This window comes from Balaenoptera borealis (genome assembly GCF_965194805.1).
Source record: "Balaenoptera borealis genome assembly, chromosome: 1".
Classification (NCBI taxonomy): Eukaryota; Metazoa; Chordata; class Mammalia; order Artiodactyla; family Balaenopteridae; genus Balaenoptera; species Balaenoptera borealis.
Window position 1 is genome coordinate 144,669,413 of NC_138860.1, and position 27,971 is coordinate 144,697,383.

The following is a 27,971-nucleotide window of genomic DNA, read 5'->3' on the forward strand; positions in this document are numbered from 1 at the left end:
CATGAACTTGTCTACAGATTCACTTTTTGTGCTCCTTAAATAATGTCACTTGCCTGCGTAAAGTGGAACAACAATTGTGTTGTGCCATACAGTCCTCAATGAGAAATTTTAGTCCAGGGAGATGAAAATACTTCATTGGGAATTCAGGGATTGAACAACTATAGTGACTCTGACCAATGCCATGTAACCCTCACTAAAAGGATTTGGGTCCATATCCATAATTCTCAGCTGTGGTGAAGGGGTGCAGTCTGGCATTTGGAAGCTTAAGAACCAACTCTGTTGCCTTCCAATTTATTATTATTTTTTTAAGCCTTCCATCATGTGTGTACTTTGCTTGAATGATTATTTTAAAGTACATGTTCTATTTTTGCCAATCTGACAGCTGTTTCCATAGAAACTAGGGAAGAAATAGTCACTTTCAGAAGAGTTGTTAAAACTGTCTTCCCGGCTTCAGCTGTGAGTGCCAGTGAGCGCTGTACTTGCTCATTCTGAGATGGTACTTAAAGAATTAAGGATCTGAAATGTTCGTAGAGGCTAACAATCCAAATTGTTTAATTTTCTCACATCATTAATTTAGTAATCCTGGAAGTCTGCCAGCTATGTTTGTTGACCTGCTACAGTTCTTTGAAGAGGATGTGTCAGCCCTGATTCTTCTGCTCTGTGTAGTCTAGTGATTGGATCTTTGAAAATGTATAAATAGTTTTCTTCTCCCATTCTTTACCCTTTCTTAAGGATAAAGCAGGGATTACAAAATATCAGGCACTATTTCTGTTTCAAGTGACACTTGTCTGATATAAATGATAACGTTTTTGCTTATATATGTACTACATATAGTGTTTGGGGCTTTTGCTAACTTCTGTGTCAGTAGAATAAATTTCACGTTAGTTGTGAGCTATGAGCAGGAGTTTGCTTGACGTGTGAACAGAGCTAAGCAGTGTAAATAGATGTGCACAGAGATGAGAGCTTTTCTGAGAGGTGTAAGTAAATCAGTGGGTCTGGAGCTTTGGAATGGGTGAAGGAGGGGTAGGGAAGGTGCCTGGAGAAACAGTGGGAGGTGGTATTATGAGGGGCTTGGTCTACAATATGCAGGAGTTTATTGAAGCCCATGGAAACCAATGGTAATTACAAATATAGTTGCCTTTATTGATTTGGGGCTTACAAAAGTAATAACACATCCTGTAAAAGTTTAAACAGCACGGAAATATATACGATGGAAATACTGAATCCCTTACAATCATCCTGCCACCCCAGATAACCACTGTGAATGGTTTGGTGTGTATTCCTTTAGATTTATTTATATTTGTATATACTAGTGTGTTTTAAGCATTCCTATGTAAAAAATTTGAGTAATTTTCAAATAATTTGATATATAGATAATACTATTTATGAAAATTGATGTTCTGAAGCATCTTTCCAGATAATATTGTATTAGCCTAGACAGAGTTAGATTTATGTATTTTTCCCTGTAACTTTTATTATGAAGATTTGAAACACTAAAAAAAACTGAAAAGAAATTTAATGAGCACATATATAACCACCACTTAGATACAAAGATTGTTAGCGTTTTTCTGTATTGCCTTTATGTTCTGTGTGTATGTCTGAATGTTTTTTTTTTAATTAATTAATTGATTTATTTATTTTTGGCTGTGTTGGGTATTCGTTTCTGTGTGAGGGCTTTCTCTAGTTGCGGCAAGCGGGGGCCACTCTTCATCGCGGTTCGCAGGCCTCTCACTATTGCGGCCTCTCCTGTTGTGGAGCATAGGCTCCAGATGCGCAGGCTCAGTAGTTGTGGCTCACGGGCCCAGTTGCTCTGCGGCATGTGGGATCTTCCCAGACCAGGGCTCGAACCCGTGTCCCCTGCATTGGCAGGCAGATTCTCAACCACTGCACCACCAGGAAAGCCCATGAATGTATTTTTATTATAAAATTTGAAAGTTTTATTCATCATGAAAAGAGAGTTCAGCAAGCATTTCAGGTATAAGATATTCACCTACATAACCACATCTTTATCACCTAAGTAAATAAGCAACTCTTATCTAAAATAACCTAAAAGCAAATTCATATTCAAATTACCCCAATAGTTCCAGTTGTCTTCTAAAACAAATTTTTTTTCTTTCAAATTAGGATCTAATCAGAGTTCACACATTGCATTTGGTTGTCTCTTTTTAGTACCTTTAAAAAAAAATAGCTTAATGTATAGTTGATATACAATAAATTGGACATATTTAAACTGTGCATGTTTTGACTTATGTGTATATCTATGAAACCAACAACACAATCACAATAGTGAACATTTTAGTTGCCCCCCCCCAAACTTTGTAATCCCTCCTCTTGCCCCTCTTTACCTTTCCATCCTCTGATTTCTCTATAAGTATATAAATTAGTCTGCATTTTCTACAGTTTATATTATATAGCTGAAATCATAGAACATGATTTTTGGAGAGAGAGTAGTGTTCTTTCCTGTGTATTTTTCTTCCTGTGTATGGGTCTGGCTTCTCTCACTTGCTAGTGTTTTTGTGTATTGCTCTTGTATTCTGCCACCTTAAACTCATTCTAATAGTTTTTTTTGTAGATTTCTTTGGATTTCCTGGATAGACAGTCATGTTATCTAGGAATAAAGATCATTTTACTTCTTTATTATCTGGATGCCATTTATTTAGTTAGTTATGTATCTGTTTATTTAATTCTGTTGCACTGGCTAGCATCTCCAGTATAATGTTGAATAGAAGTGGTGGGAGCAGACATATTTGCCTTGCTCCTGATCTGAGGAGGAAAGTATAATCTTTCACCAGTAAACATACTGTTGCTTATAGGTTCCTGTAGATGTCCTAGTTACTGAGAGTTTTTATCAGGGTTGGTTGTTGGATTTTATCCATTACTTTTTCTGTGTCTTTTGAGATGATCATGTAGTGTTTCTTTCTTCAGTTAGGGTGAATTACATTGATTGATTTTTTTTTTTTTAAACATCTTTATTGAAGTATAATTGCTTCACAATGGTGTGTTAGTTTCTGCTTTATAACAAAGTGAATCAGCTACACATATACACACGTTCCCATATCTCCTCCCTCCCGTATCTCCCTCCCTCCCACCCTCCCCATCCCACCCCCCCAGGCGGTCACAAAGCACCGAGCTGATCTCCCTGTGCTATGTGGCTGCTTCCCACTAGCTATCTATTTTACATTTGGTAGTGTATATATGTTCATGACACTCTCTCACCCTGTCACATCTCACCCCTCACCCTCCCCATGTCCTCAAGTCCATTCTTTAGTAGGTCTGTGTCTTTATTCCCATCTTGCCACTAGGTTCTTCATGACTTTTTTTTTTTCCCTTAGATTCCATATACATGTGTTAGCATACTGTATTTGTTTTTCTCTTTCTGACTTACTTCACTCTGTATGACAGACTGTAACTCCATCCACCTCATTACAAATACTTCCATTTCATTTCTTTTTATGGCTGAGTAATATTCCATTGTATATATGTGCCACATCTTCTTTATCCATTCATCCGATGATGGACACTTTGGTTGCTTCCATGTCCTGGCTATTGTAAATAGAGCTGCAATGAACATTTTGGTACATGACTCTTTTTGAATTATGGTTTTCTCAGGGTATATGCCCAGTAGTGGGATTGCTGGGTCGTATGGTAGTTCTATTTGTAGTTTTTTAAGGAACCTCCATACTGTTCTCCATAGTGGCTGTATCAATTTACATTCCCACCAACAGTGCAAGAGTGTTCCCTTTTCTCCACACCCTCTCCAGCATTTATTGTTTGTAGATTTTTTGATGATGGCCATTCTGACCGGTGTGAGATGATACCTCATTGTAGTTTTGATTTGCATTTCTCTAATGATTAATGATGTTGAGCATTCTTTCATGTGTCTGTTGTCCATCTGTATATCTTCTTTGGAGAAATGTCTATTTAGGTCTTCTGCCCATTTTTGGATTGGGTTGTTTGTTTTTTTGTTATTGAGCTGCATGAGCTGCTTGTAAATCTTGGAGATTAATCCTTTGTCAGTTGCTTCATTTGCAAATATTTTCTTCCATTCTGAGGGTTTTTTGGTCTTGTTTATGGTTTCCTTTGCTGTGCAAAAGCTTTTAAGTTTCATTAGGTCCCATTTGTTTATTTTTGTTTTTATTTCCATTTCTCTAGGAGCTGGGTCAAAAAGGATCTTGCTGTGATGTATGTCATAGAGTGTTCTGCCTATGTTTTCCTCTAAGAGTTTGATAGTGTCTGGCTTTACACTTAGGTCTTTAATCCATTTTGAGTTTATTTTTGTGTATGGTGTCAGGGAGTGTTCTAATTTCATACTTTTACATGTACCTGTCCAATTTTCCCAGCACCACTTATTGAAGAGGTTGTCTTTTCTCCACTGTATATGCTTGCCTCCTTTATCAAAGATAAGGTGACCATATGTGTGTGGGTTTATCTCTGGGCTTTCTATCCTGTTCCATTGATCTATATTTCTGTTTTTGTGCCAGTACCAAACTGTCTTGATTACTGTAGCTTTGTAATATAGTCTGAAGTCAGGGAGCCTGATTCCTCCAGCTCCATTTTTCGTTCTCAAGATTGCTTTGCCTATTCGGGGTCTTTTGTGTCTCCATATAAATTGTGAAATTTTTTGTTCTAGTTCTGTGAAAAATGCCATTGATTGATTTTTGAATTTTTATTCAACCTTGCATTCCTGAGACAAACCTCACTTGGTCATGAGGTATTGTCTTTTTAATATATATTTGAATTAGATTTCCTGAAATATTATTAAGAATTTTTGTATCTATGTTCATGAGGGATATTATTCTGTAGTCTTCTTGTAATTTTTTTTCCTGTCTTTGGTATCAGGGTAGTGCTGGTCTTATGGAAGGAGTTGCAAATTATTCCTTTTTAATTTCCTGGAAGAGTTTATATAGAATTATTATTATTTCTTCTTTAAATGTTTGGTAGAAGCCTTTTGGTTCTGGAGCTTTCTTCATGGGAAGGTTTTTAACTATAAATTCAATTTAAAAATTGGGTATAGGGCTCTTCAGGTTGTTTATTTCTTCTTGAGTGAGCTCTGGTAGTTTGTGTTTTTCAAGGAATGTATCCATTTAATCCAAGGTGTCAAATTTAAGGTTTTCTCTTTCATTGGTTTTAAGAAATTTGATATACCTTAGAGTAGTTTCTTTTGTGTTTCCTGTGTGTGTGGTTTGTTAAACTTCTTGGATTTGTGGGTTTACAGTTTTCATCAAATTTGGAAAATTTTGGCCATTATTTTTTCAAGTTTTTTTTTTTTTTTTCTGTCTACTATTCCTCCCCACTTTTTAGGGACTCCATTTACACATATATCAGGTCACTTGAGTTATCCCACACCTCAGTGATGCTGTATGCATTTCTTAAAGTCTATTTTCTCTCTGCATTTCATTTTGGATAGTTTTTTATTGATACGTCAATTTGTAAGTCTTTATTTATACAATGTCTAATTTGGTGTTAGTCTCATCCAGTATAATTTTTATCTAAGACATTATAGTTTTCGAATCTAGAAATTCAATGTCGATCTTTTGAAAAAATATATTCCATGTCTCTACATAACATGCCCAAACTTTCCTTTAACTTCTTAAACATAAGCAATATGTATAACTAGTTTAATATCCTTGAATTCCCAGCTTCATCTCTTTAATTTAGGAGGACCATTGGGCTGCGCTTGGTTTCCCCTCTTTGCATAGTGGCCTAGAAACTCTCTCCAGGCAGAAGGCTGGGGCAGTTGTAGGGCTTGCCTTATTTGTTTCCCATTTCTCAGGGATGACTGTTCTTCGTTGCCTGATGTTCAGTATGTTGAAACCATTGTTTTACTTATTGTGTCTGTTTTTTTTTTTTTAATTGAAGTATAGTTGATTTACAATATTGTGTTAGTTTTAGGTGTACAGCAAAGTGATTCAGTTGTGTGTGTGTGTGTATATATATATTTCAGATTATTTTCCATTATAGGTTATTACAAGATGTTGAATATAATTCCTTGCGCTATACAGAAAGTCCTTGTTGCTTATCTGTTTTATGTATGGCAGTTTGTAACTGTTAATCCCATACTCCTAATTTATCCCTCCCCCCTCCCTTTCCCCAACAACCCTAAGTTTGTTTCCTATGTCTGTGAATTTGTTTCTCTTTTGTATATAGACTCATTTGTATTATTTTTTTGGATTCTAAATATACATGATATATAATATTTGACTTATTTCACTAAGTATAATATTCTCTAGGTCCATCCATCTTGCTGCAAATGGCAGTATTTCATTCTGTTTTATGGCTGAGTAATATTCCATTGTGTTGATGGGCACTTGGGTTGTTTCCATGGCTTGGCTGTTGCAAATAGTGCTGCTATGAACATTGGGGTGCATGTAGCTTTTTGAATTAGGGTTTTCGTCTTTTATGAATATGTACCAAGGAGTGGGATTGCTAGATCATATGGTAGCTCTATTAGTTTAAGGAAGCTCCATACTGTTTCCCATAGTGGCTGTATCAATTTACATTCCCACCAACAGTGTAGGAGGGTTCCCTTTTCTCCACACCTTCTCCAGCATTTATTATTTGTAGACTTTTTGGCGATGGCCATTCTGACCAGTGTGAGGTGATACTTCATTGTGGTTTTGATTTGCATTTCTGTAATAATTAGCGATGTTGAGCATCTTTTCATGTGCCTGTTGGCCATCTATGTGTCTTCTTTGGAAAAATGTCTGTTTAGGTCTTCATATTCTGTCTGTTTTTTTGGTTATTTTCAGTGACAGGATAAGTCCCTTTTACTCTGTATTGACCTGAATCAGAAGTGCCAGTATTATATTTGAACGGAACAAATTTGTATTTTATTTTTATTTATTTATTTTTGCTTTTTTTTTTTTTTTAGGTTTTTAAAAAAATATTTATTTATTTTATTTATTTTTTTGGCTGCGTCAGGTCTTAGTTGCGGCACACAGGGTCTTTGTTGAGGTGTGCAGGATCTTTTGTTGTGGTGTGCGGGCTTCTCTCTAGTTGTGACGTGCGGGTTTTCTCTCTCAGGTTGTAGTGCTCGGGCACCAGGGCACGTGGGCTCTGTAATTGTGGCACAGTGGGCTCTAGTTGAGACACACGGGCTCAGTAGTTGTGTCTTGCGGGCTTAGTTACCCCGCGGCATGTGGGATCTTAGTTCCTGGAGCAGGGATCGAACCTGCTTCCCCTGCATTGTAAGGCGGATTCTTTACCACTGGACCACCAGGGAAGTCCCACAAATCTGTATTTTTAAAAATGCATTTTATGTTAGACTTTACTATTCCATTAAATACTCTTTCCCCCCATTACTGCCAATTGCTGAAACTTAGTGCTGTTTTTATTTAATCCATTCCTTATTCCCCAAATAATATAGCTGTTAAAATAAAAATAGACTCACCCAACTAAAATTAAAAAATGAAAAGAAGAAAAAAATCCAGATTTTGAAAGTACATGTTGTTGAGTTAAAAGTTAGTAAAACCTCTTTGGTTTTTATTGTTAAGAGGAGTTGGTGCAGGGGGCAGTGAGTAGAAACCCAAGGTAATTTAGTTGGAGATGTGTTAAAGGAAGAACACCTTTTTCATAAGTGTTATATTCCCAGTTTGGTAATAAGTGTTTTGCTTAGATATTTATAGTTTATATTTTGTGTTCCAGATAATCAGGCAAAACAAAGATGAGCTTCATCTGTGGACTGCAGTTTGCTGCTAGAAACTGTGTTTTCTTCCGATTGAATTTACTGACCAGCTGGAGAAAATGTAACACACAAGCTGTAACCTCACTGGACTGTCATCAAGTGAAAATTAACAATATAGTAAATAAGTCTCTGGGCCTGGGAGTAAATCAGGGTGATAGATGGACATTTCTGCCTGAAAACTTTCATTTCTATAGGACTTTTAATAACAAAAGAACAGGCTGCCTCTTGAGCACCAGAAGTAAGGAAATTTGGATGATTACCCAAAAATGTACTGCATGGAATAACTCTTTTTCAAGACAGCTACTGATGAAAGATGTTCCAGTAGTTCCTGCTCTTTCAGTGGTGCATCCTGTAAACTGTTTACCCACAAGAGACATCAGGAGTTTCCATACTTCTCCGCGGTTTCAAGCTGCTCCGGTTCCTCTCTTGCTGATGATTCTTAAACCAGTGCAGAAGCTACTGGCTATCATTGTGGGCAGGTAAAATGCTCTTTAAAATATAAACTCTTAAAAAGTATCTGTAAAACTCACTTTTAAAGAAAACTTGATAGATTTCCCTCCCATAATTAGCTCAGAATTCAGTTTCTAAACAGTTGGTTCTACTCAGTTTTTTTATGTATGCCTTAATAATCTTAAAATCATTTATTGCATATTATAGTACAGAAATGTGATCTTTAAAAGTTATTCTTGTATATTTTATATAGACACTATTTAAAAGGTCTTATATTTATGATTACAAGAATCAGAAATGTTTGTTATAACTCACGTATAAGAACTGTACTTACAAGCATTCCTTTTTAGTTCATGGAATTTGAGACAATGGATCATGAAACTGAAGAACTTTGCTTACTTAAGAAAGGGCTCATTCCTAGCCACGTTAACTCTTAATTAGTATTTATTATTTATTTATTTATTTTTCTATTCTGTTTCTGACAAATCTTTATTTTCTCTTTGTGATCCTTTATAATACTTAATGTTTTTACAGCTAAGTGATACTTCATATTTAATTTAAAACTCCCCCTCATAATTCTGTTTTCTCTTATTTGCTCCATGAAGATTGAAGAAAGGTAAAGTTAAGCATTGTCTCCTTATAAACTTTTCTTATGTTTGATAACTATGAAGTGCCTTCTAGCCTTCTTACTTCCATGCTAACCAACCCAGTTTTCTTTTTATCAAAAATCGAGGACCTGTACTCTGTAATTTATTGTGTTCTTTATGACTAGGCTTTGGCACTCAGAAAATATACAGCTAATTTAGCTCTCAATTTAAGTAACGACTATCAAAGAAAGCCAGAGCTAGACAGTAGTTAAAGAAGTAAAAACAGATTTTATTCAGAACTTCTGCTGTAGGAGAAAAGAGACCTCAGTATAGAACCAGAGTCAGCTCTGAATACACCATGGGCTATGTGGGCAGGGCGGGGGGTTGGTAGATGGAAAACTACAGAGAGGAAACATCAGGAGCAAGGGGGGATTCCACCCAAACTGACCTACTAGAGTTATTGCTGAAGGCAGGTGAGGGTGATCAGGTATCACCTGGGGGATGATGAATGATAAGGACAGATTGGGTATCGTGATCAGATATGGAGGATGAGGGATTCTGACTTAATTGACCTAGCAGGATTCTTGCTAAAATTGGACAGTGCAGAGGTGAACACAGCAGTCCAAAAGACAAGGCCTATTTGAAAAAGAGTTCAGGGGAGTCTGAGTAGAGTTTGGGGGAGGAGAGAATCTTTGTCACAACTCAGCCCAAGTTCTTGGGCCAATAACACTTTTTCATCCTTTTAAATTATTTATTTATTTTTAACCTTTTGTTGATATTACTATAGTAAATCACCTAAAATTTTATTTTAGGATATGTTTTCATACATTTTAAATAATAATGTCATAAACTTTTAAATTGGAAATAAGTATACTTCATAGTTTGATCTGAATCTTTTTAGGTTGAAACACTTTAAAGGCATTTTAGGTGTGTCACTTAACAAGATTAAGATAACTCAAAGAAGTTATTTTATAAAATAAATTTTGTCAAGAGAATGATGTATATATTTTAAATTCTTGTTGTAATTTCACAGATGAACTCATAGGGAAAAAGTTCTGTTCCAGTGCTGAAAACATTACTGGTTGTCAAAATGTCCATGAACCCTTACAAGCAGCAGAGAGTATATTGTTGCCTGGTAGAATTGGACCTCCCCAGATGTTATCTATAAAATCTCTCATTTCCGTATTTACAGTGCTTATGCTCTTTTTATTACCTCTCCTTTGTCATGTTCTTGAGGGGTTAGTGGAGTTTCTGCTACTGAGCAATACTTGTTTCTATAATCAGTGCTGAGATAGTTTCCCTTGTACCTTACTGAAGTACTGGCAGATTGTGTCAGATGTCTGACGAGCAGTGGGGGCAGTGGTGGTTAAAAGTATAGATTTGTTGTACCGTAACGCCTTCAGATGTTTATTTGGGCAGTTCATCCCTATTATATTGCCTTCCTTGCCTCATTTTCCTCTTACTAACTCTACAGCCTTGTATAAATTGTTTAACTTCTCTTAAGTCTCCATTTTCTCTTCTGTAACAGGATTATTATGAAGATTAAATGAGATGATATACGTATAGCATTAGAAGAGTACCTTGAACGTGCTAAACAGTCAATAAATGTTAATGGTAGTTATAGTAAAACAGCTTCTCATTTAGCGTTTACCTTTAAAATAACTGAAGAAAATTCAAATGAGCATTAGAATTTTTAACTATAGCTCCATATAATTGATTACTTTTTCATCATTTAGCTAAGAATTTTTAAAAACTGAAAAAAACATCTATACAGAAACATATAAAAATTTGAGTATTTGATGACAGAATTTTAGCATAAGCATTAAGTTTTGGTGATATGTACTGATTCTATTATCAGAACTTTGAATTTTTCTTTTTGCTCTAGGGGCATAAGGAAATGGTGGCAGGCACTTCCTCCTAACAAAAAGGAACTATTTAAAGAAAGTGTAAGGAAGAATAAATGGAAGTTATTCCTTGGTTTGAGTAGCTTTGGATTGCTTTTTGTAGTATTTTATTTTACACACCTGGAAGTGAGTCCAGTCACAGGAAGGAGCAAGCTTCTGTTACTGGGGAAAGAACATTTCAGACTTTTATCAGAACTGGAATATGAAGCAGTAAGTAGAAAGAATTGTTTTTAACTACATTGCTTGATGTAATACTCAAAGGAGGAAAGTTTCTTAAATATGAAAGATGCACTAGTTTTTAATTTTAATCTCTGATAGCAAATTAGCATTTTTTCCGAAAGGTCTCAGACCTTTCATGCTTAGTATTCCTACTGCCTACATTGCCTTTCCTCTGGATCACCCAGCTAACTCCTGCACATCACATGTCACCTTAAATGTCACTTTCTCAGGAAAGCCTTCCTTGATTATCCTGACTGGGTTAGGCAGGGTGGCTACGTTAGGCTCTAGGGGGTATCCTTCATACAGACTGCATTATGAATTAGTCATTTGTAGCTATGCTCTGTGCTTGGCTATATTGGGGCTAGGTCTCCTACTTTTCTCTTTGCATACTGTCCTTTTCTTTTAAAACACTTATCATGAGGGTAACACCATAATTATTTGCATAATTATTTATTTGTTGATCTGTCTCCCTTTCTAGACTAGCTCCAGGGGGTCAGAGACCCTGTCTATTCTGTTTATCATTTCATCTTAAGTACTGGCACAGTGTACAAAATAGTGCTTAGTATATATTTTTTGAATAAATAGGTCTGTAATTTGAATTTTTGTACCTTGAAAATAAAGTAGAATAAGATATTCCCCCCCACCCCCCACACATCAATTTTGGCTATTTATTATATTTTTTGAATGCAAAATAAAGTTGGAATTCAGAAGTCATACCTCCTTGGAAAGTATAGTCACTCAAGTAGTTAAACATTTTATACCACTAGTGAGTTCCTTGAGGACGGATCATCTTTCTATCTCTCATGCTTGGCACATAAATAGTATAGACAAACCTCATCTTATTGTTCTTCGCTTTATTACACTTTACAGATGTTGCATTTTTTTTTTTTAATTTTTATTTATTTATTTTTGGCTGTGTTGGGTCTTCGTTTCTGTGCGAGGGCTTTCTCTAGTTGCAGCGAGTAGGGACCACTCTTCATCGCAGTGCGCGGGCCTCTCACTGTCGGGGCCTCTCTTGTTGCGGAGCACAGGCTCCAGACGCGCAGGCTCGGTAATTGTGGCTCACTGGCCTAGTTGCTCCGCGGCATGTGGGATCCTCCCAGACCAGGGCTCGAACCCATGTTCCCTGCATTGGCAGGCAGATTCTCAACCACTGCGCCACCAGGGAAGCCCCCAGATGTTGCATTTTTAAAAATTGGAGGTTTGTGGCAACCCTGTGTCAAGCAAGTCTATCGGTGCCATTTTTCCAACAGCATTTGCTTACTTCATATCTCTATGTCACTTTTCGGTAATTCTTGCAATATTTCAAGCCTTTTCATTACTATTATATTTGTTAGGCAAAAAAGATTATGACTTGCTCAAGGCTTAGATGATGGTTAGCATTTTTTAGCTATAAAGTGTTCTTTAAGGTATGTACATTGTTTTTTTTAGACATAATGCTGTTGCACACAGTATGCACTGGGAAACCAAAAATTCATGTGACTTGCTTTATTAAGATATTCACTTTGTGGTGGATATCTCAATAAAGATATCGAGAACTGGAATTGAACCCACAATGTCTCTGAGGTGTGCCTGTATGTGCTCAATTAATATTTGTTGAATTTATAACCTCACTTGACAGCTTTGTCATGGTTAGATTTTTATATATTTTTATTTCAATTGAGCTTCTGAGTTTGTTAATGGAAAGTTACCATAAAAAAGGAAATAATGGTTTTTCACTAAAAAGACTGTTCTTAATAAAGATAAGACCAATCTCTTCTATACAGTTTATACAGAGATTTGAGATGTTTCTTAGAATAGTCTAGTTAGAAGCAAGTTTGAGGAAAGTGTTCTGTTAAGATTGAGAAAGGCCTAGTGTTAAATTAGTGTTATCTTCTACCATTTATATCACTAAGAAGCTTTAAAAAATTATATACATGTACATATATTTTTTTTCTTATTTTTTAGCCTACTAATGTAATACCTGCTTGTTATGAAAATTCAAACACATGCTCTTATAGGATTATTATAAAGTACTATAATTACATACAATTTTTTTTGTTGTGTCTACTTCAGTGGTTTTCTTTGTTTCAGACGGTTTACATTGGTGACTTGTGCTTTTAAAAAATGCTATATAAAGACTTTTTTTTTTTTAATAAATTTATTTATTTATTTATTTTTGGTTGTGTTGTGTCTTCGTTGCTGCACGCGGGCTTTGTCTAGTTGAGGTGAGCGGGGGCTGCTCTTCATTGCAGTGTGTGGGCTTCTCATTGCAGTGATTTCTCTTGTTGCGGAACATGGGCTCTAGGCGTGTGGGCTTCAGTAGTTGTGGCACACGGGCTTAGTGGCTCCGTGGCATGTGGGATCTTCCCGGACCAGGGCTCGAACTCGTGTCCCTTGCGTTGGCAGGCGGATTCTTAACCACTGTGCCACCAGGGAAGTCCCGCTATATAAAGACTTTTAAATTCATGTTCTATAAAATCATCTGTTTTTAATGCATCTCAAGGAGGAAGGTTATGGACTTCTTGATTCATATATGAAAGAAATTATACGTTTTATGGAAATTTAATATTTTCAGAACATCCTCACTTTTCGAAGTACACTTGAAAGAGTCTCATGAATATAGCTTCAGAAAGTGTCTTCATATGGTGGTTAGTCTTAATTAGCATAATATAGAGAAAATGATATGCCCATTAGTTCTAAAATTTTAGTAATTTCAATCTGTCTGGCTAAAACACTTTAATGAAGTGTCCTTTTTTTGGTGGAAGTTTAACTTTCTTATTAAGTATAGGGTGTTTTTCTATTCAGTATGTTATGAAAGTAATTTTCTTTTGTATTTTACTTTCTTATATGAAATCTTACTGTTCTCTAGGCAATGTTTTGTTTTCTAAAATATTTAGGAAATTAGAAATAATATTTAAGCATTTTATTTGTTTATAGGCTAATAGAAGAGTAAAATTTTTATTTCAACCAATTTATATGAAAAATCTTAGTTATTAGAATTTATTCTCTTTGTGAGAAACCAGATTGCCTTTGCATAAATAATTCAAATTTGAAATTTTTTGAGTATTTAATATGTGTATATTTTTACATAATTAAAAATTAAAGTGTTCAACAATAAGTGCCATATAACACTACTTAAAGCAATATAAACATTTTGTAGAACTAACACTCTCTTAGAGACTACTTTTCTTTTTAATCTTTCAGTGGATGGAAGAATTTAAAAATGATATGCTAACTGAGAAAGACGCCCGATACGTGGCTGTTAAAGAAGTGGTTCATCATTTAATTGAATGCAATAAAGATATTCCAGGGATCTCTGAGATCAATTGGATAATTCATGTGGTTGATTCCCCAGATATAAATGCCTTTGTGCTTCCAGTAAGTAAATGTTACCCAGCCTAATTTTTAATTGTTAAATTTAGCGTCCTTGTTTTTTATGTTGTTCTAATTCCTTACATTATTTTCATTATGGTGCAGAATGGACAAGTGTTTATCTTCACTGGGCTTTTAAATAGTGTGACTGATATTCATCAGCTATCCTTCCTTCTGGGCCATGAAATAGCACACGCAGTACTTGAGCATGCCGTAAGTACCTAAAATGAATGTTCAGTTGTTGAAACACTCCTTTGAAATTAGCAAGTTAAATCTTTTAGAGAACTGAATCTTTTCAGTTATTTTTTATGATGGAATTTTAGTTTTTAGTAATTGACTTATTCTGTTACCTGAGAAAGTATGATTGGGTAATTTTGAGAATTTTTATCGTCTTTAGTGTTTGATACTGAATAATTAGTGTTTCTATTAAATACTATTTTTATCACCTGTCTTTTTTGCTAAGAAGTGATTATTCTCAACCTGTAATTATTTCAAATTAGATTTTAAACTTCCTATAATTATTAACATACTTATAATCTAGTCAGAAAATCAACTGTAGGAAAGTGATATTACTATTCAAGTGGTAAATGTTTTCTTACTTTTTTATTCATTCTCAGAGGATAGCTTAGAGCATCTTTGAAAATGTCTAGAATGATATGCCATGTATAATTAATGCAGAGTAATAATAATGATACCTTGCCATTTTACACTTTACTGAGTTTTTTAATACCTTCTCATTCATAATTTTAATACTATCCTCATGAGGTAGGTATTTAATATCCCTATATTACAGGGGTCCTCAACCCCCGGGTCGTCGACTGGTACTGGGCCGCACAGCAGAAGGTGGGCGGCAGGCGGGTGAGCAAAGCTTCATCTGCCGCTCCCCATCGCTCGCAGTACCACCTGAACCATCCCCCCACCCTGTCCGTGGAAAAATTGTTTTTCATGAAACCGGTCCCTGGTGCCAAAAAGGTTGGGGACTGCTGCTATATTATGTACGAGGTCTCTAATGTTTAAAAAGACTCTAAATAACATGACTAACGTGACAAACTGGCAGAATTGGAACTTTAATCAAGGTTTTCTGTTTGCAAGTCTGGCACTGCTTCCTTTTCCTACAGTTACCCGGCTGTTGGCAGCACTTTTCTCATAGATCATGGAATTCAGGTCGATTTATACCCTTGTGAATATACATCTGTTTGACTTGGTATGAATCTAGAAAAATAATCTATTTGTTTACTCATATTTTTATTTTTATTCATTAAAAATTGTGCATGGCTCATTTGTTCACATGATTAGAGAGAGGTATATTTTTTAATTGAAAACACAAAGGTAAATAGTGGAAGGATTGTGAATATATCAGAAATGAAAGTAATATTAACTTCAAGTGGAAATGATAACGTTATTAATCCCTCTAAAAGTCATCTCAAATTCTGTCTTTTCCTTAGAGTATCAAAAAGATGAGGTGGGCCAAAGTTGTGCTATTCTAGAGTGCAAATAGTAATTATCTCCTTTGTTTCTTCTGAGTTACAGGAAAATAGAAAAAAATCTTTTCCTTAAACAGATACATACAAGAATAAATCTAAGCAGTTGAAATACGTTATGTCTTTCTAGAAATGGCTTCATAACTCCAAAGTCAATCAATTTTGGCCATTTTTAGTTTTTAAAAGGTGTTCATTTCAGTACATTAATTTTTCTGGCCTCTAGGCCAGTGCCTTATTCAGCATAATGTTGTCATCTCTATCAGTGCAAGAGCAATAATTAGACAAGACATAAAAAGCAAATGGTCTTAAAAATAGGAAATAGTTATTAATATTTCTTTGTTAGAGGTCTTAGACACTGTCAATACTATGTTTTCTCTTTTAGGAGTCTCCATTTTATGTTTTCATTATTCACAAATACAAATTTAAAAAATTTTTTAGTTTTCTAAGATTATGTAATAACAATTATATTCTTTAGTAATTAATTACAAGGATTTTCTCTTCTATAATGACTTCATCATTTAGTGCTAAAATAATTCCATAATTGTTTTTCATGAGTCTTACAATGAAGCAAAGAATGCTTTGTGAGGGCAGATTATATTAAGAAGTATTCTAGGTGATTATTTTTAGTTGTTAGCCATGTTTCATACATTCAAGTAATGATTCCTATATTATCAGTATCAGCATTACAATAACATTTATTCAGCAACTTTAGTGAGGAACAATGAACAGTCCAGTGCATTAAACTTATATTTAGTTATTACTACTCCAAACAACTATTTTAAGTAAAACATTTTTTGGTTACTGCTATAAGTAAATATAAAAAATCATATAACTAAATTTCCTGGTGGGAAATACCAGGCTGATAAAGTTGCAAACTTGCATGACTCTTCACATATTAGGTCATGAAGTCAAAAGACTTTTATTTAAAAAATAAATTTCTAATATTTTCCTGAATTGTTCCTTGTTTTAACTGCTTCATATGTTAGGTAGTGTTTGGTCTCTGTCTAAAAGTATAAGCATAATAAACACATTTATTTGATTTTTTAAAAAGATTTAGCGACTGTATTAGAAACTGTCACTTCTTGGGTTTGATTCCTTGTTCTTTTACTAATTGCTTTGTGAATTTGGGCAACTCTTTTAATCTCTCTTCATCTTAGTTTATCTATAAAATAGGGAACAATTGTACCTATTTTACAAGATTATTATGCTTGCTAGTATAAGACACTGTAGGTTAATGAACCTGTCATTGTATCTGAATGGTGGTAGTGGCTCAAGTAGACATTAGTTAAATGAATAAATGAATGCATAACTATGTAAGCAAGAGCTGGGAAAAACAGACTGGGAAAGGATAAAGCACACGGAAGAAAAAGAATTTGCAATCTTACTTGGCGAAGTTCAGTTAAACACATGTAATTATTTAATGTGATTACACACGATGAACTAGAAAATATAAGCATGTACTATCTGAATTTATTAAGTGTAATTTTCATTATTTTGATTTTTCTCAGGCAGAAAAGGCTAGCTTGGTTCATTTCCTGGATTTCCTAGGTCTGATTTTTCTCACAATGATTTGGGCCATTTGTCCTCGAGATAGTTTGGCACTTTTGGGCCAATGGATTCAGTCTAAATTGCAGGAGGTAAGTCTGAGACAATAAGTTGAATTTGCAATGGCCTGTGGTGAGAACATTTTAATATTACTGTAAAGGAAAAAGTACCAGAAATGTTTTCATACCTTATCATGAATCTTATCATGAAAAACGGGTGCTAATTTTTAGGGTCTTACGTCTTCTTATTTTTAGGGGATATTCTTAATAATGAGCATTCAAATTAGAAAATACTACATCTCTTATATGATGGAGATAGATGGGTTAGAAGGGCTTGGCAACTTTTGGCTAGCATTTTTTTTTTTTTTTCATAGTTATTGTTCTTACAGAGGGACACCCAGTCACAACCCTTTCTTTCCTTCTGTTGCTTTACCTTCAGACGTTCCCCTTTTGTCTCCTAGTAACAGTGGTGTACTCACTGGATGTCTCTCCCTTCCCCCAAATTATTTGCATTTTAATGGAGAACTCTTAAAACCTGTAAACTTTTATGGGCGCAGGGTTGGCAGAAGCTGCTTGACTACCCTCATCTCCTCACTCCCAGTTAAATTAATGTTGCCTGGAAAATACTGAAAGGACAGTCTCAATAGGTGTTTGTTAATTTTGTTTTTAGTACTTATGCATAATGATAGTCATCTGATAAAATTTGTTGAGTCCTCCATCTTGTTCAAAACAGTACACTACTGAAAGGAGGTCTTGCAATCTTAATATTTGCTTTGTTTAACTATCATTAGTTATTTTATTTTATGTCTTTCGTCAGATATTTCTTCTTGTCCTGGGAGGTTTGGTTATTTAGGAACAATCTGTTATTTGTTTATCCAGTGATTTGTGGAGCACCCATCAGAGTGCCATCTGGGTGCTGTTTAAATCCAATGTATAAAATTCTTTGAGACAAATTGCTTTAGAAATTGAATAACTAAGTCTTTTAATCAGTGTTAGCATATCATTTGGTTTCATTTATATTGAAATAAAGATTCTTAAACGGAAAAAGAAAGAATGGTTATTGCTTAGATTATAGAATCTCATATTTTGAATTTTATTTTTATCATTAATGTGCTGGGAAGTCAAAGAAGGTAATGTAGTTTCCCCCCCATTTATCAATATATAGCTTTTTCTGTAATGGAATCAGGAGATTAAGTCTTAAGAAAGATAACTGGAAGCTGTTTCTCCCTTGAAATACTTGATGATCCTGCTATTTGAGTATAATTCTTTAATAATTAAACTGAAAATGAAGTAAGGATTACTTCTGTTTGAAGTCTTTTTCCCTAAATCAAGGCCCCCTCCCAGTAATTTTGGTGACAAGGAAATATTTCTTTCTCTAGAAGCTTGCTCATTGTGATTGGAGAGTAGAGGGGAATGCTGATAGTGAAGTTCTTGAGGGGGAATTGCTGACATTTTTTTGTCAGAGAAAGGAAAAGAGGAAGGAAGAAGTAGGGGGCCCTCACTTAACTGTCTGGGTACAATGTAGCAGCCCTCATAGAGCGCTACCAGGTAGGGTTTTGAGAGCTATTACTAATGATTATAGTAGCTAACATTTATTGAGTACTTACTGTATTGTAGGCACTAGGATAAACATTATAGATTAATTTTGTACAGGGGTTAAGAATACAGGCTCTGATCAGATGGATCTGTGTTTGAATTTAATCTCTATTAGACCTAAATTTTATAGAACTTCAGCAGGTTACTTCACTTATTATAGGTTTCAGTTTCTTTATCTGTAAGTTTGGATAATAGTAGTGGCTAACTCAAAGCATTATTGCGGGTTTAATTATACATTTAAAGCAGCATTTCTCAATATAGGCACTATTGACATTTTGAATTGACAAAGAATTGACAAGATAATTCTTTGTTGTGGGGAATTGTCCTCTGCATTGCAGAATGTTCAGTGGCTTCTACACGTCTAGATGCCTCTACACATCTGGCCTCTACCCACTAGACGCCAGTAGCACTCCCCCCTCTCTCCCCAACCCCAGTTGTGACAATCAAAAATATCTCCAGACATTTCCAAATGTCCCTGAGGGACAATATCACGTCCAGTTAAGAACCACTGATTGAAAGCATTTAGCACAGTACCTGGTACCAAATAAGGACTCAACAAATGGGAGTTATTATTATTTGCTCATTTTATCCTCTCTGCAACTCTAGGAGTTTGGTACTGTTACTGCTCCATTTTACATATGATGCTATTGGGCTTAGAGGGGTTAAAAAATTAGCCCAGAACTAATAGTTAATACACATCAGCATTTGGGCTTGAACACATTTCTTTCCTTTTAAAGCCAATGTTTTTAATTGGTTATACTACCGGCAGATTCGTTGGGACACCTGCAGACTGCTTATGGAAAGTGCAGACACTGTATAATATAGTTCAGCAACCTAAAACAGACATGATCGAGAAGGAAGCAAGTCATATCTAATGGTCATATACAGTGGATTAGATTGATTTTACTATTTCTAGCCATTACTGACATGCAGCTACCTCTGAAAAATTGCTTCCCCAATTAATAGCTCTTCTCTCAAAAATCCTGCCTATTGATCCATCTTCTACAAAGTTTTAGTACTTACTGAAAATTAGTATTTAACTGGAAAGCATTCACATAAATACAAGTAATTAGGAAAATTACAGTTATAATATCTATTTGTATTCTTTTATTGAAGTTGGAAGAAAAGTTCATTTTCCTAACTAATCAATACTTAGAAATCAAAGAGGAAATTAAGATAATATGTCAAAGAAAGAACATTCTGCTATATGGTTAATTTTCGAACTGAAATAAATCCTCTAGTAGTGTCACTGGCTATTATATAGCTATAGTTTTTCAATTTTCTTTTAAAACTGCAAGATCACAATGTTCCTTGGTCATATTAAAAATCATGCATCAATAAGCTTTCTTAGGGAATCCTCTACATAGTAAGTAGAGATTATAATTGGAAAAATAGAAGTCCACTATATGATACTGTGGACTCTCCAAAAGTTTGCAGGCATGGTTTTTTCCTATTCTTTCCATGTTTTAAAAATATTAATCTCTGATGGAGGAAATAAAGGCTGCACTTTTTTTATACCATGGTGTTCTTTAAATGTTAATCATGGAGAGCATAAAAACTATATCCTAGGTACTTCGTGAAATTAATTTTTACAATCTCATTTTTTGCTCCTTTTGTTATGAAATAGCCTTAATGGAAGTTTTCTTTCTTATTTCTTCTTAGTTTATGTTTGATAGACCATATAGTAGAACACTGGAGGCTGAAGCTGACAAAATTGGACTACAACTTGCTGCAAAGGTAAAATATTTAGTAGTTGAGAATACACAGTGTCCTTCACATAGTAAAAGATAAATGTGTATCATCTTAATGAGGTTTGGCATGGGCATAGAATGAAAGTTGGACTATATATAATTTTTCATTAATACCTTTTTAAGTCTGTGCCCTCTGGAAGCTATTGCTATCTTTATTTTACTCCTTTCCCTTAGTTTGCTGATCGAAGGAGGCTTTTTGAGTAAGTACGATGATGTGTAGCTGTTTTTCCCCACTTGGAGAAAGGTTTATCTTACTGTAGCTATATTCCTGGCTAAGCAACCTGAATTTTCACCATTTAATAAACGATAGAAGAGCAGGCTTATTACTCTGTACCTTTCAGATTATTTTTGTTGCAGCAGATGGCTTATTTTTGCTAGCCACGGAGAGCAGCTCTGGGCCTTTTCTCTGGTTTACGTTGGCTGTGTTCATATCTACCTAACAGGGCACTTCTTGCCTGTCTGCTGTTTTTACTCACCTGTGATAACTGCGTATTATTGGTAGGATTTAACATTAAAAGTAAAACTGCATTTTTAAAAATGAGTGAAAACAATGCCACTTCACATATTAAATTCTTATTGTATTTGATTCTTTGTTGAGTTTTCAGTAGTTATTAAAAGTCCTAACTATTGAAAATTACTATTATCTGAATTTCTCATTATGAGTTTTATGGATTTAATTTCATAAATCAAGATATTACTCATTCACAAAAGCAGTGTTCTTTGAATGTTACATAAGTAGAATTAAGTGAATTATCAGACTGCATAGATTAAGAGGTTCCCAAATGATGGGCCACAGATTGGCTCTATCAAGAATTTCCTAATTTTAATGTACTACAGTCTGTGAAATTTTCCCTCTAGGTAAGTGCATTCTGTGTTCTGATAAAGAAATCTTTGCTTATTTCAGTAAATTGTTCCTGTTTTATTTCCAAGAAGTTTTATTGTTTTGTTAAATATAAGGAGGAGGTCAAGATAATTTTTTTCCCATGTGGATATCTAATAGACTCAGCACTATTTATTGAAGAGTTTATCTTTTCTCCACTATACTTCAGTGTCTCTTTGTCATCAATGTGGGAGGCTATATGTAAGTCTGTTTCTGGACTCCCTGTTGTATTCCATTGGCCTGTTATTTATCTTTGAGCCAATACCACATTGTCATTGTAGCTGTGTATTAAGTCTCGATATCTGATATCTTGATATCTTGATTTCTGTCCTCCAATGTTGTTCTGCAGTATTGACTTGGCTATTCTTGGTCCTTTGCTTTTTCATATAAATTTCAGAATCAGCTTGTCAAATCACATACCTGTACAAAAACATGCCTAGGATTTTGATTGGAATTGTGTGCATCGAATATAGATCAATATGGGGACAGCTGACTAGTGTCAACAGTATTGAGTCTTCCAATCCATGGATGGTATATTTGTCCATTTATTTAGATGTTCTTTAATTTCTTTCAGTGATGTTTTGAAATTTTTTTGTGTGTATAGGACTTATACATCTTTTGTTAGATTTATTGCGAAGTGTTTGACATTTTTGATGTTGTTATAAACAATGTCATTGAAAAAATAAATTTGCCTATATATAGAAATAGTTTGTTTTTATCATTGACTTTGTATCCAGCAACCTTGCTAAATAAATTCACTTAATTCTAATAGTGTGTAGATTCTTTTAGATTTTTACATATACATAGTTATGCTGTCTGAGAATAATGACAGCTTTATTGCTTCCTTTCCATTCTGTATACTTCCTTTTTTTTTTTTTTTACCTAATTGCAATGGCCAGAAACTTCAGCACAGTGTTGATGGTGGGCACCTTTGTTTCTTCCTGATCTTAGTGGAAAAGCATTCAGTATTTCACCATTAATTCTGATGTTTGTTGTAAGCTTTTTTTAAACCTGACTTTTGTCAGGTAAGAGTTTCCCGTCTATTTCTAATATGCTAAGAGATTTTTAAAAATTATGAATGTTATGTTTTTCAAATGGCTTTTCTGCACTTATTGATGATTATATAGTCTTTCTCCTTTAATCTGTTAGTGTGGCAAATTACAATAATTTTTTTTTGTTTAAAAAATGACAATTTTTTATTTTTGAAATAAACCAATTTTGTCAATTATATTAACCTTTTAATGTATTGCTAGAGTTGGTCTGCTAATGTTTAGTTTAGAATGTTTCTGTGTTCATAGGAGGTAGTGGCTTGGAATTTTCTTGTAATGTCTTGTCAGGTTTTGGTATCAACATGCTGATCTCATAAAAAGCATTGGGTAGTGTTCCTTCTTCTTTGTAAGAGTTTGTGTAAGAATAGTGATATTTATTTTTTCAATATTTGGAGAATTCATAGGTAAAACCATATGGGCCTACACATTTCTTTGTGGAAGGGTCTTTAATTATGGATTCAATAGATGTGGAACTACTCTTTAATAGATGTAGAACTACTATACAGTTTTTTATATTTTTGTGTCAGTTTTCATAAGTTTTGTTTTTCTAGAAACTTAGGTTTTGTTTAAACTTTCAGTATTATTGGTATAAAGTTGTTTTGATATACTCTTCATATATCTTTAATGTCTCAAGGATTCCTGCATTCTACAGGTATATTTTAAAAATGTCCCCTTTGTTCCTAGTATTGGTGATATATGCTTTGTCTTTTTGCTAGATTTTATTACGTTCATTAATCTTTTCAAAAAGATGTTTTGGCTTTGCTTATTTTCTCTATTCTATGTTTGTTTTCTACTGTTTCAGTTACTATTGTTATCTTTATTTCCTTGTGCTTTGAGCTTTATCTGCTGTTCTTCCTAACTTCTTAAGATAGATACTTATGTCATTGATTTTATGTCATTGATTTGTCATTTTCTTTTCGAATGTATACATTTATGCCTAGCCATTTTCTTTTTGGAATATCTCGTCATATTGCAAGTGTTGATATGTTTTTGTTTTCTTCAGTTTAAAATATTCTTGTTTTCATTGTAATTTCTTCTTTGACCCATGGGTTGTTTAGAAGTATATTCCTTAGTTTCTAAACATTTGTTGGGTTCCTTAGTTTCTAAACATTCCTTGATTTCTAAACATTTACCTTTTGTTTTTGATGTCTAGCTTAATTACAGTCTGATGGGAGAATATACTGAATGGTGAATTCTTTCAAATTTGTTCAGTTTTGCTTTATGGCTCAGCATGTTACCAAGTTTGTTAAAATGGTATGCACTTGAAAGTGGATTCCGCCATTGTGGGTGCAGTGTTCTACATATGTCAATTTTGTCAAGTTTGTTAAATCTGTTGTTTCAGATCATCTATATCCTTGCTGAATTTTTTTCTCTGCTTTTATTTTTCTAGTTACCAAGAGAGGTTAGTCTCTCGTGATTCTGTATTTTTCTGTTTTTCCTTTTAGTTCTATTAATTTTTGCTTTTTATATTTTAATACTATTTTTAGCATACTCATAGGATTGTTAGAGTTTACTGGTAGCTTGATCCTTTTATCAATATGTAATCCCTCTTTGTCTCTAGTAATGCTTCTTGCCTGAAGTTCTCTTTTTCCTTTATTGGTATTGTTGTGACAGCTTTCTTTAGGTTAGTGCTTGCCTGTCATATCTTACTCCATTCTTTTATTTTCAAGTTTTCTGTGTTCTTATGTGTGTGTCTCTTATAAGTAACACATAGTTGTTTTCTCGTCCTTGCCCTATTTCGGATGTTTTTACTCTGTTTATATTTTTAATTTGTATTTCTTAATGACTAATGCTGTGGAGTGTATGTTCATGTGTGTACTGGCCATTCATGTATCTTCTTTTGTTAACTGTCTTTTTAGATATTTTACTCAGTTTTAAATTGAGTTGTCTTCTTATTCTTACATTGTAAGAGTTCTTTATACATATGCTGGATATACGTCCTTTGTCAAATATTTGTGCAAATATTTTCTCTTATTCTGTGACTTGCTTTATTTTTTTATAGTGTGTTTTGAATAATAAAAGTTTAAAATTTTTATGAAATCTAATTTTTATACTTTGTGTTTAATTTACTCTTTCTCTAGTTTTCTAAGGCAGGCGCTTAGGTCATTGGTTTTAGACTTTCTTCTTGTTTAGAATAGCATTTAAAGCTCTAAATTTCCCACTCTGCATTGTTTTACCTAGGCACAGATTTTGATATGTTGCATTTTTATTTTCAGTTAAGTCAGAATATTTTCTAAAATTTCCATTGTGATTTCTTCTTTCATCCATGTGTTGTTCAGAAGTAAGTCATTTAATATCCAGGTATTTGGAGTTTGTCTAAATGTTTACTTCTAATTAATTATTTCATGGTCAGAGAATATACTCTGTGAGAATTTAATTTTTTCAACTCTGTTGGGACTTACTTTGTGGTGTATCATTTGGTCTATTTTGGTGACTGTTCCATCACTTGAAAAAATGTGTATTCAGTATTTGCTGAGTGTATATTCTATAAATATCAATTAAGTTAAGGTAGTTTATAGAGTCATTCAAATCTTCTATATCTTCTGAATTTTTGTCTACTTGCTATTGAGTACGGAGTTTTGAAATCTTTAACTATGACTGTGGATTTGTCTATTTTTTCTTTCAGTTCTGTTAGTTTCTGCTTCCTGAATTTTGAAGCTCTCTATAGGTGCATACGCATGTGGGATTATTTTATCCTCTTATTGAACTGGTTGATTATTGTAAAGTATTTTTTTATTTGTCTCTATAGCAATACTCTGAAGTATTTTTTGTTTGGCATTAATTTTTTTAAATTTATTTTTTATTGAAGTATAGTTGAATTACAATGTTGTGTTAATTACTGCTGTACAGCAGTGACTCAGTTACACATATATATGCATTCTTTTCCATATTCTTTTTTTTTTAATTTATTTGGTTGTGCTGGCTCTTAGTTGTGGCTTGCAGGCTCCTTAGTTGCGGCACATGGGCTACTTAGTTGTGGCATGCGAACTCTTAGTTGTGGCATGCATGTGGGATCTAGTTCCCTGACCAGGGATCGAACCCGGGCCCCCTGCATTGGCAACGTGCAGTCTTAACCACTGCACCATCAGGGAAGTCCCTTATTTTTCATATTCTTTTCCATTATGGTTTATCAGAGGATATTGCATATAGTTCCCTGTGCTACACAGTAGGACCCTGTTGTTTATCCATTCTGTATCTACCAGTTTGCATCTGCTAATCCCAAACTCACAATCCCTCTCCCACCTCCCTCCCCCTTGGCAACCACTAGTCTAATCTCTATGTCCCTTTTTCTGTTTCTGTTTCATAGATAGGTTTGTGTCACATTTTAGATACAACATATAAGTGATATCAAATGGTATTTGTCTTTCTCTTTCTGACTTACTTCACCTAGTATGATAATCTCTAGTTGCATTCATGTTGCTGCAAATGGCATTATTTCATTCTTTTTTATGGCTGAGTACTATTCCGTTGTATATATGTACCACATCTTCTTTATCCGGTCATCTGTCAATGGACATTTAGGTTGTTTCCATGTCTTGGCTATTGTGAAAAGTGCTGCTATGAACATAGGGGTGCATGGCCAATAGGCACATGAAAAGATGCTCAACATTGCTAATTATTAGAGAAATACAAATCAAAACTAGAATGAGGTACCACCTCATGCTGGTCAGAATGGCCATTGTTAAAAAGTCTACAAATAACAAATGCTGGAAAGGGTGTGGAGAAAAAGGAACCCTCCTATACTGTTGGTGAGAATGTAAGTTGGTGCAGCCAGTGTGGAAAATAGTATGGAGGTTCCTCAGAAAACTAAAAATAGAATTACCATATGATTCAGCAATCCTACTCCTGGGCATATATCTTGGAATTAATTTTGTTTGACATTATTTTGCTTGACATTAATATACACCCTCCAGCTTTCTTAGGTGTTATTGTTCACTTGGAATATCTTTTTCTGCCCATTTGTTTTCAAACTATTTGAGTTTTTGTATTTAAAATGCATCTCTTACAGATGGCATAAACTAGGTTCTTGCTTTTTTTTTTTTTATAAATTTATTTCTTTATTTATTTATTGGGTGCGTTGGGTCTTCGTTTCTGTGCGAGGGCTTTCTCTAGTTGCGGCGAGCGGGGACCACTCTTCATCGCGGTGTGTGGGCCTCTCACTGTCGTGGCCTCTCGTGTTGTGGAGCACAGGCTCCAGACGCGCAGGCTCAGTAGTTGTGGCTCACGGGCCCAGTTGTTCCGCGGCATGTGGGATCTTCCCAGACCGGGGCTCGAACCCGTGTCCCCTGCATTGGCAGGCAGATTCTCAACCACTGCGCCACCAGGGAAGCCCCGGTTCTTGCTTTTTTATTGTTTGACAATCTATGCCTTTAGTTTGAAGTGTATAGTCCATTTATATTTAATGTAATTATTGATATGCTTGTATTTAGGTCTACCATTTTGCTATTTGTTTTATCTATGTTTTGGTTGCTCTGTTCCTCCTTTTCTTCCTTCTTTGAGTTAATCATACTTTTTAGTATTCCATTCATTGGCTTTTTAGATATAACTCTTTGCATTATGTTTAATGGTTCCTTTTGGGATTACAATATACATCTTTAGCCTTTTGAAATCTACTTCAGGTTTTTTTTTTCTTTTTATACAGCAGGTTCTTATTAGTCATTAATCTTATACACATCAGTGTATACATGTCAATCCCAATTGCCCAATTCATCACACCACTACCCCCACTGCCCCGCAGCTTTCCCCCCTTGGTGTCCATATGTTTGTTCTCTACATCTGTGTCTCAATTTCTGCCCTGCAAACCGGTTCATCTGTACCATTTTCTAGGTTCCACGTATATGTGTTAATATACGATATTTGTTTTTCTCTTTCTGACTTACTTCACTCTGTATGACAGTCTCTAGATCCATCTACGTCTCAACAAATGACCCAATTTCGTTCCTTTTTATGGCTGAGTAATATTCCATTGTATATATGTACTACATCTTCTTTATGCATTTGTCTGTCGATGGGCATTTAGGTTGCATCCATTACCTGGCTATTGTAAATAGTGCTGTAGTGAACATTGGGATGCATGTGTCTTTTTGAATGTGGTTTTCTCTGGGTATATGCCCAGTAGTGGGATTGCTGGATCATATGGTAATTCTATTTTTAGTTTTTGAAGGAACCTCCATACTGTTCTCCATAGTAGCTGTATCAGTTTACATTCCCACCAACAGTGCAAGAGGGTTCCCTTTTCTCCACACCCTCTCCAGCATTTCTTGTTGGTAGATTTTCTGATGAAGCCCATTCTAACTGGTGTGAGGTGATACCTCATTGTAGTTTTGATTTGCATTTCTCTAATAATTAGTGATGTTGAGCATCTTTTTATGTGCTTCTTGGCCATCTGTATGTCTTCTTTGGAGAAATGTCTATTTAGGTCATCTGCCCATTTTTGTACTGGGTTGTTTGTTCTTTTAATATTGAGCTGCA

General features: G+C 34.6%; 1 protein-coding gene across 6 annotated transcripts in view; it reads left to right on the forward strand.

Annotated features, from left to right (window-relative positions):
- The window catches only part of OMA1 (OMA1 zinc metallopeptidase), a 92,745-nt gene that overhangs the window by 11,306 nt on the left and 53,468 nt on the right, over positions 1 to 27,971 (forward strand). For 4 of the 6 annotated variants that reach the window (XM_082358226.1, XM_082358227.1, XM_082358225.1 and 1 more), the window contains exons 2-7: positions 7,645 to 8,163; positions 10,607 to 10,835; positions 14,031 to 14,204; positions 14,304 to 14,411; positions 17,188 to 17,316; positions 20,482 to 20,556. In XM_082358226.1, the coding sequence (XP_082214352.1) occupies positions 7,664 to 8,163; positions 10,607 to 10,835; positions 14,031 to 14,204; positions 14,304 to 14,411; positions 17,188 to 17,316; positions 20,482 to 20,556 (1,215 nt within the window). In that variant the 5' untranslated portion in view covers positions 7,645 to 7,663. Of the gene's footprint in view, positions 1 to 7,644; positions 8,164 to 10,606; positions 10,836 to 14,030; positions 14,205 to 14,303; positions 14,412 to 17,187; positions 17,317 to 20,481; positions 20,557 to 21,847; positions 27,950 to 27,971 lie in introns of those variants that run through there. The other 2 variants (XM_082358228.1, XM_082358229.1) reach the window with 2 other exon arrangements.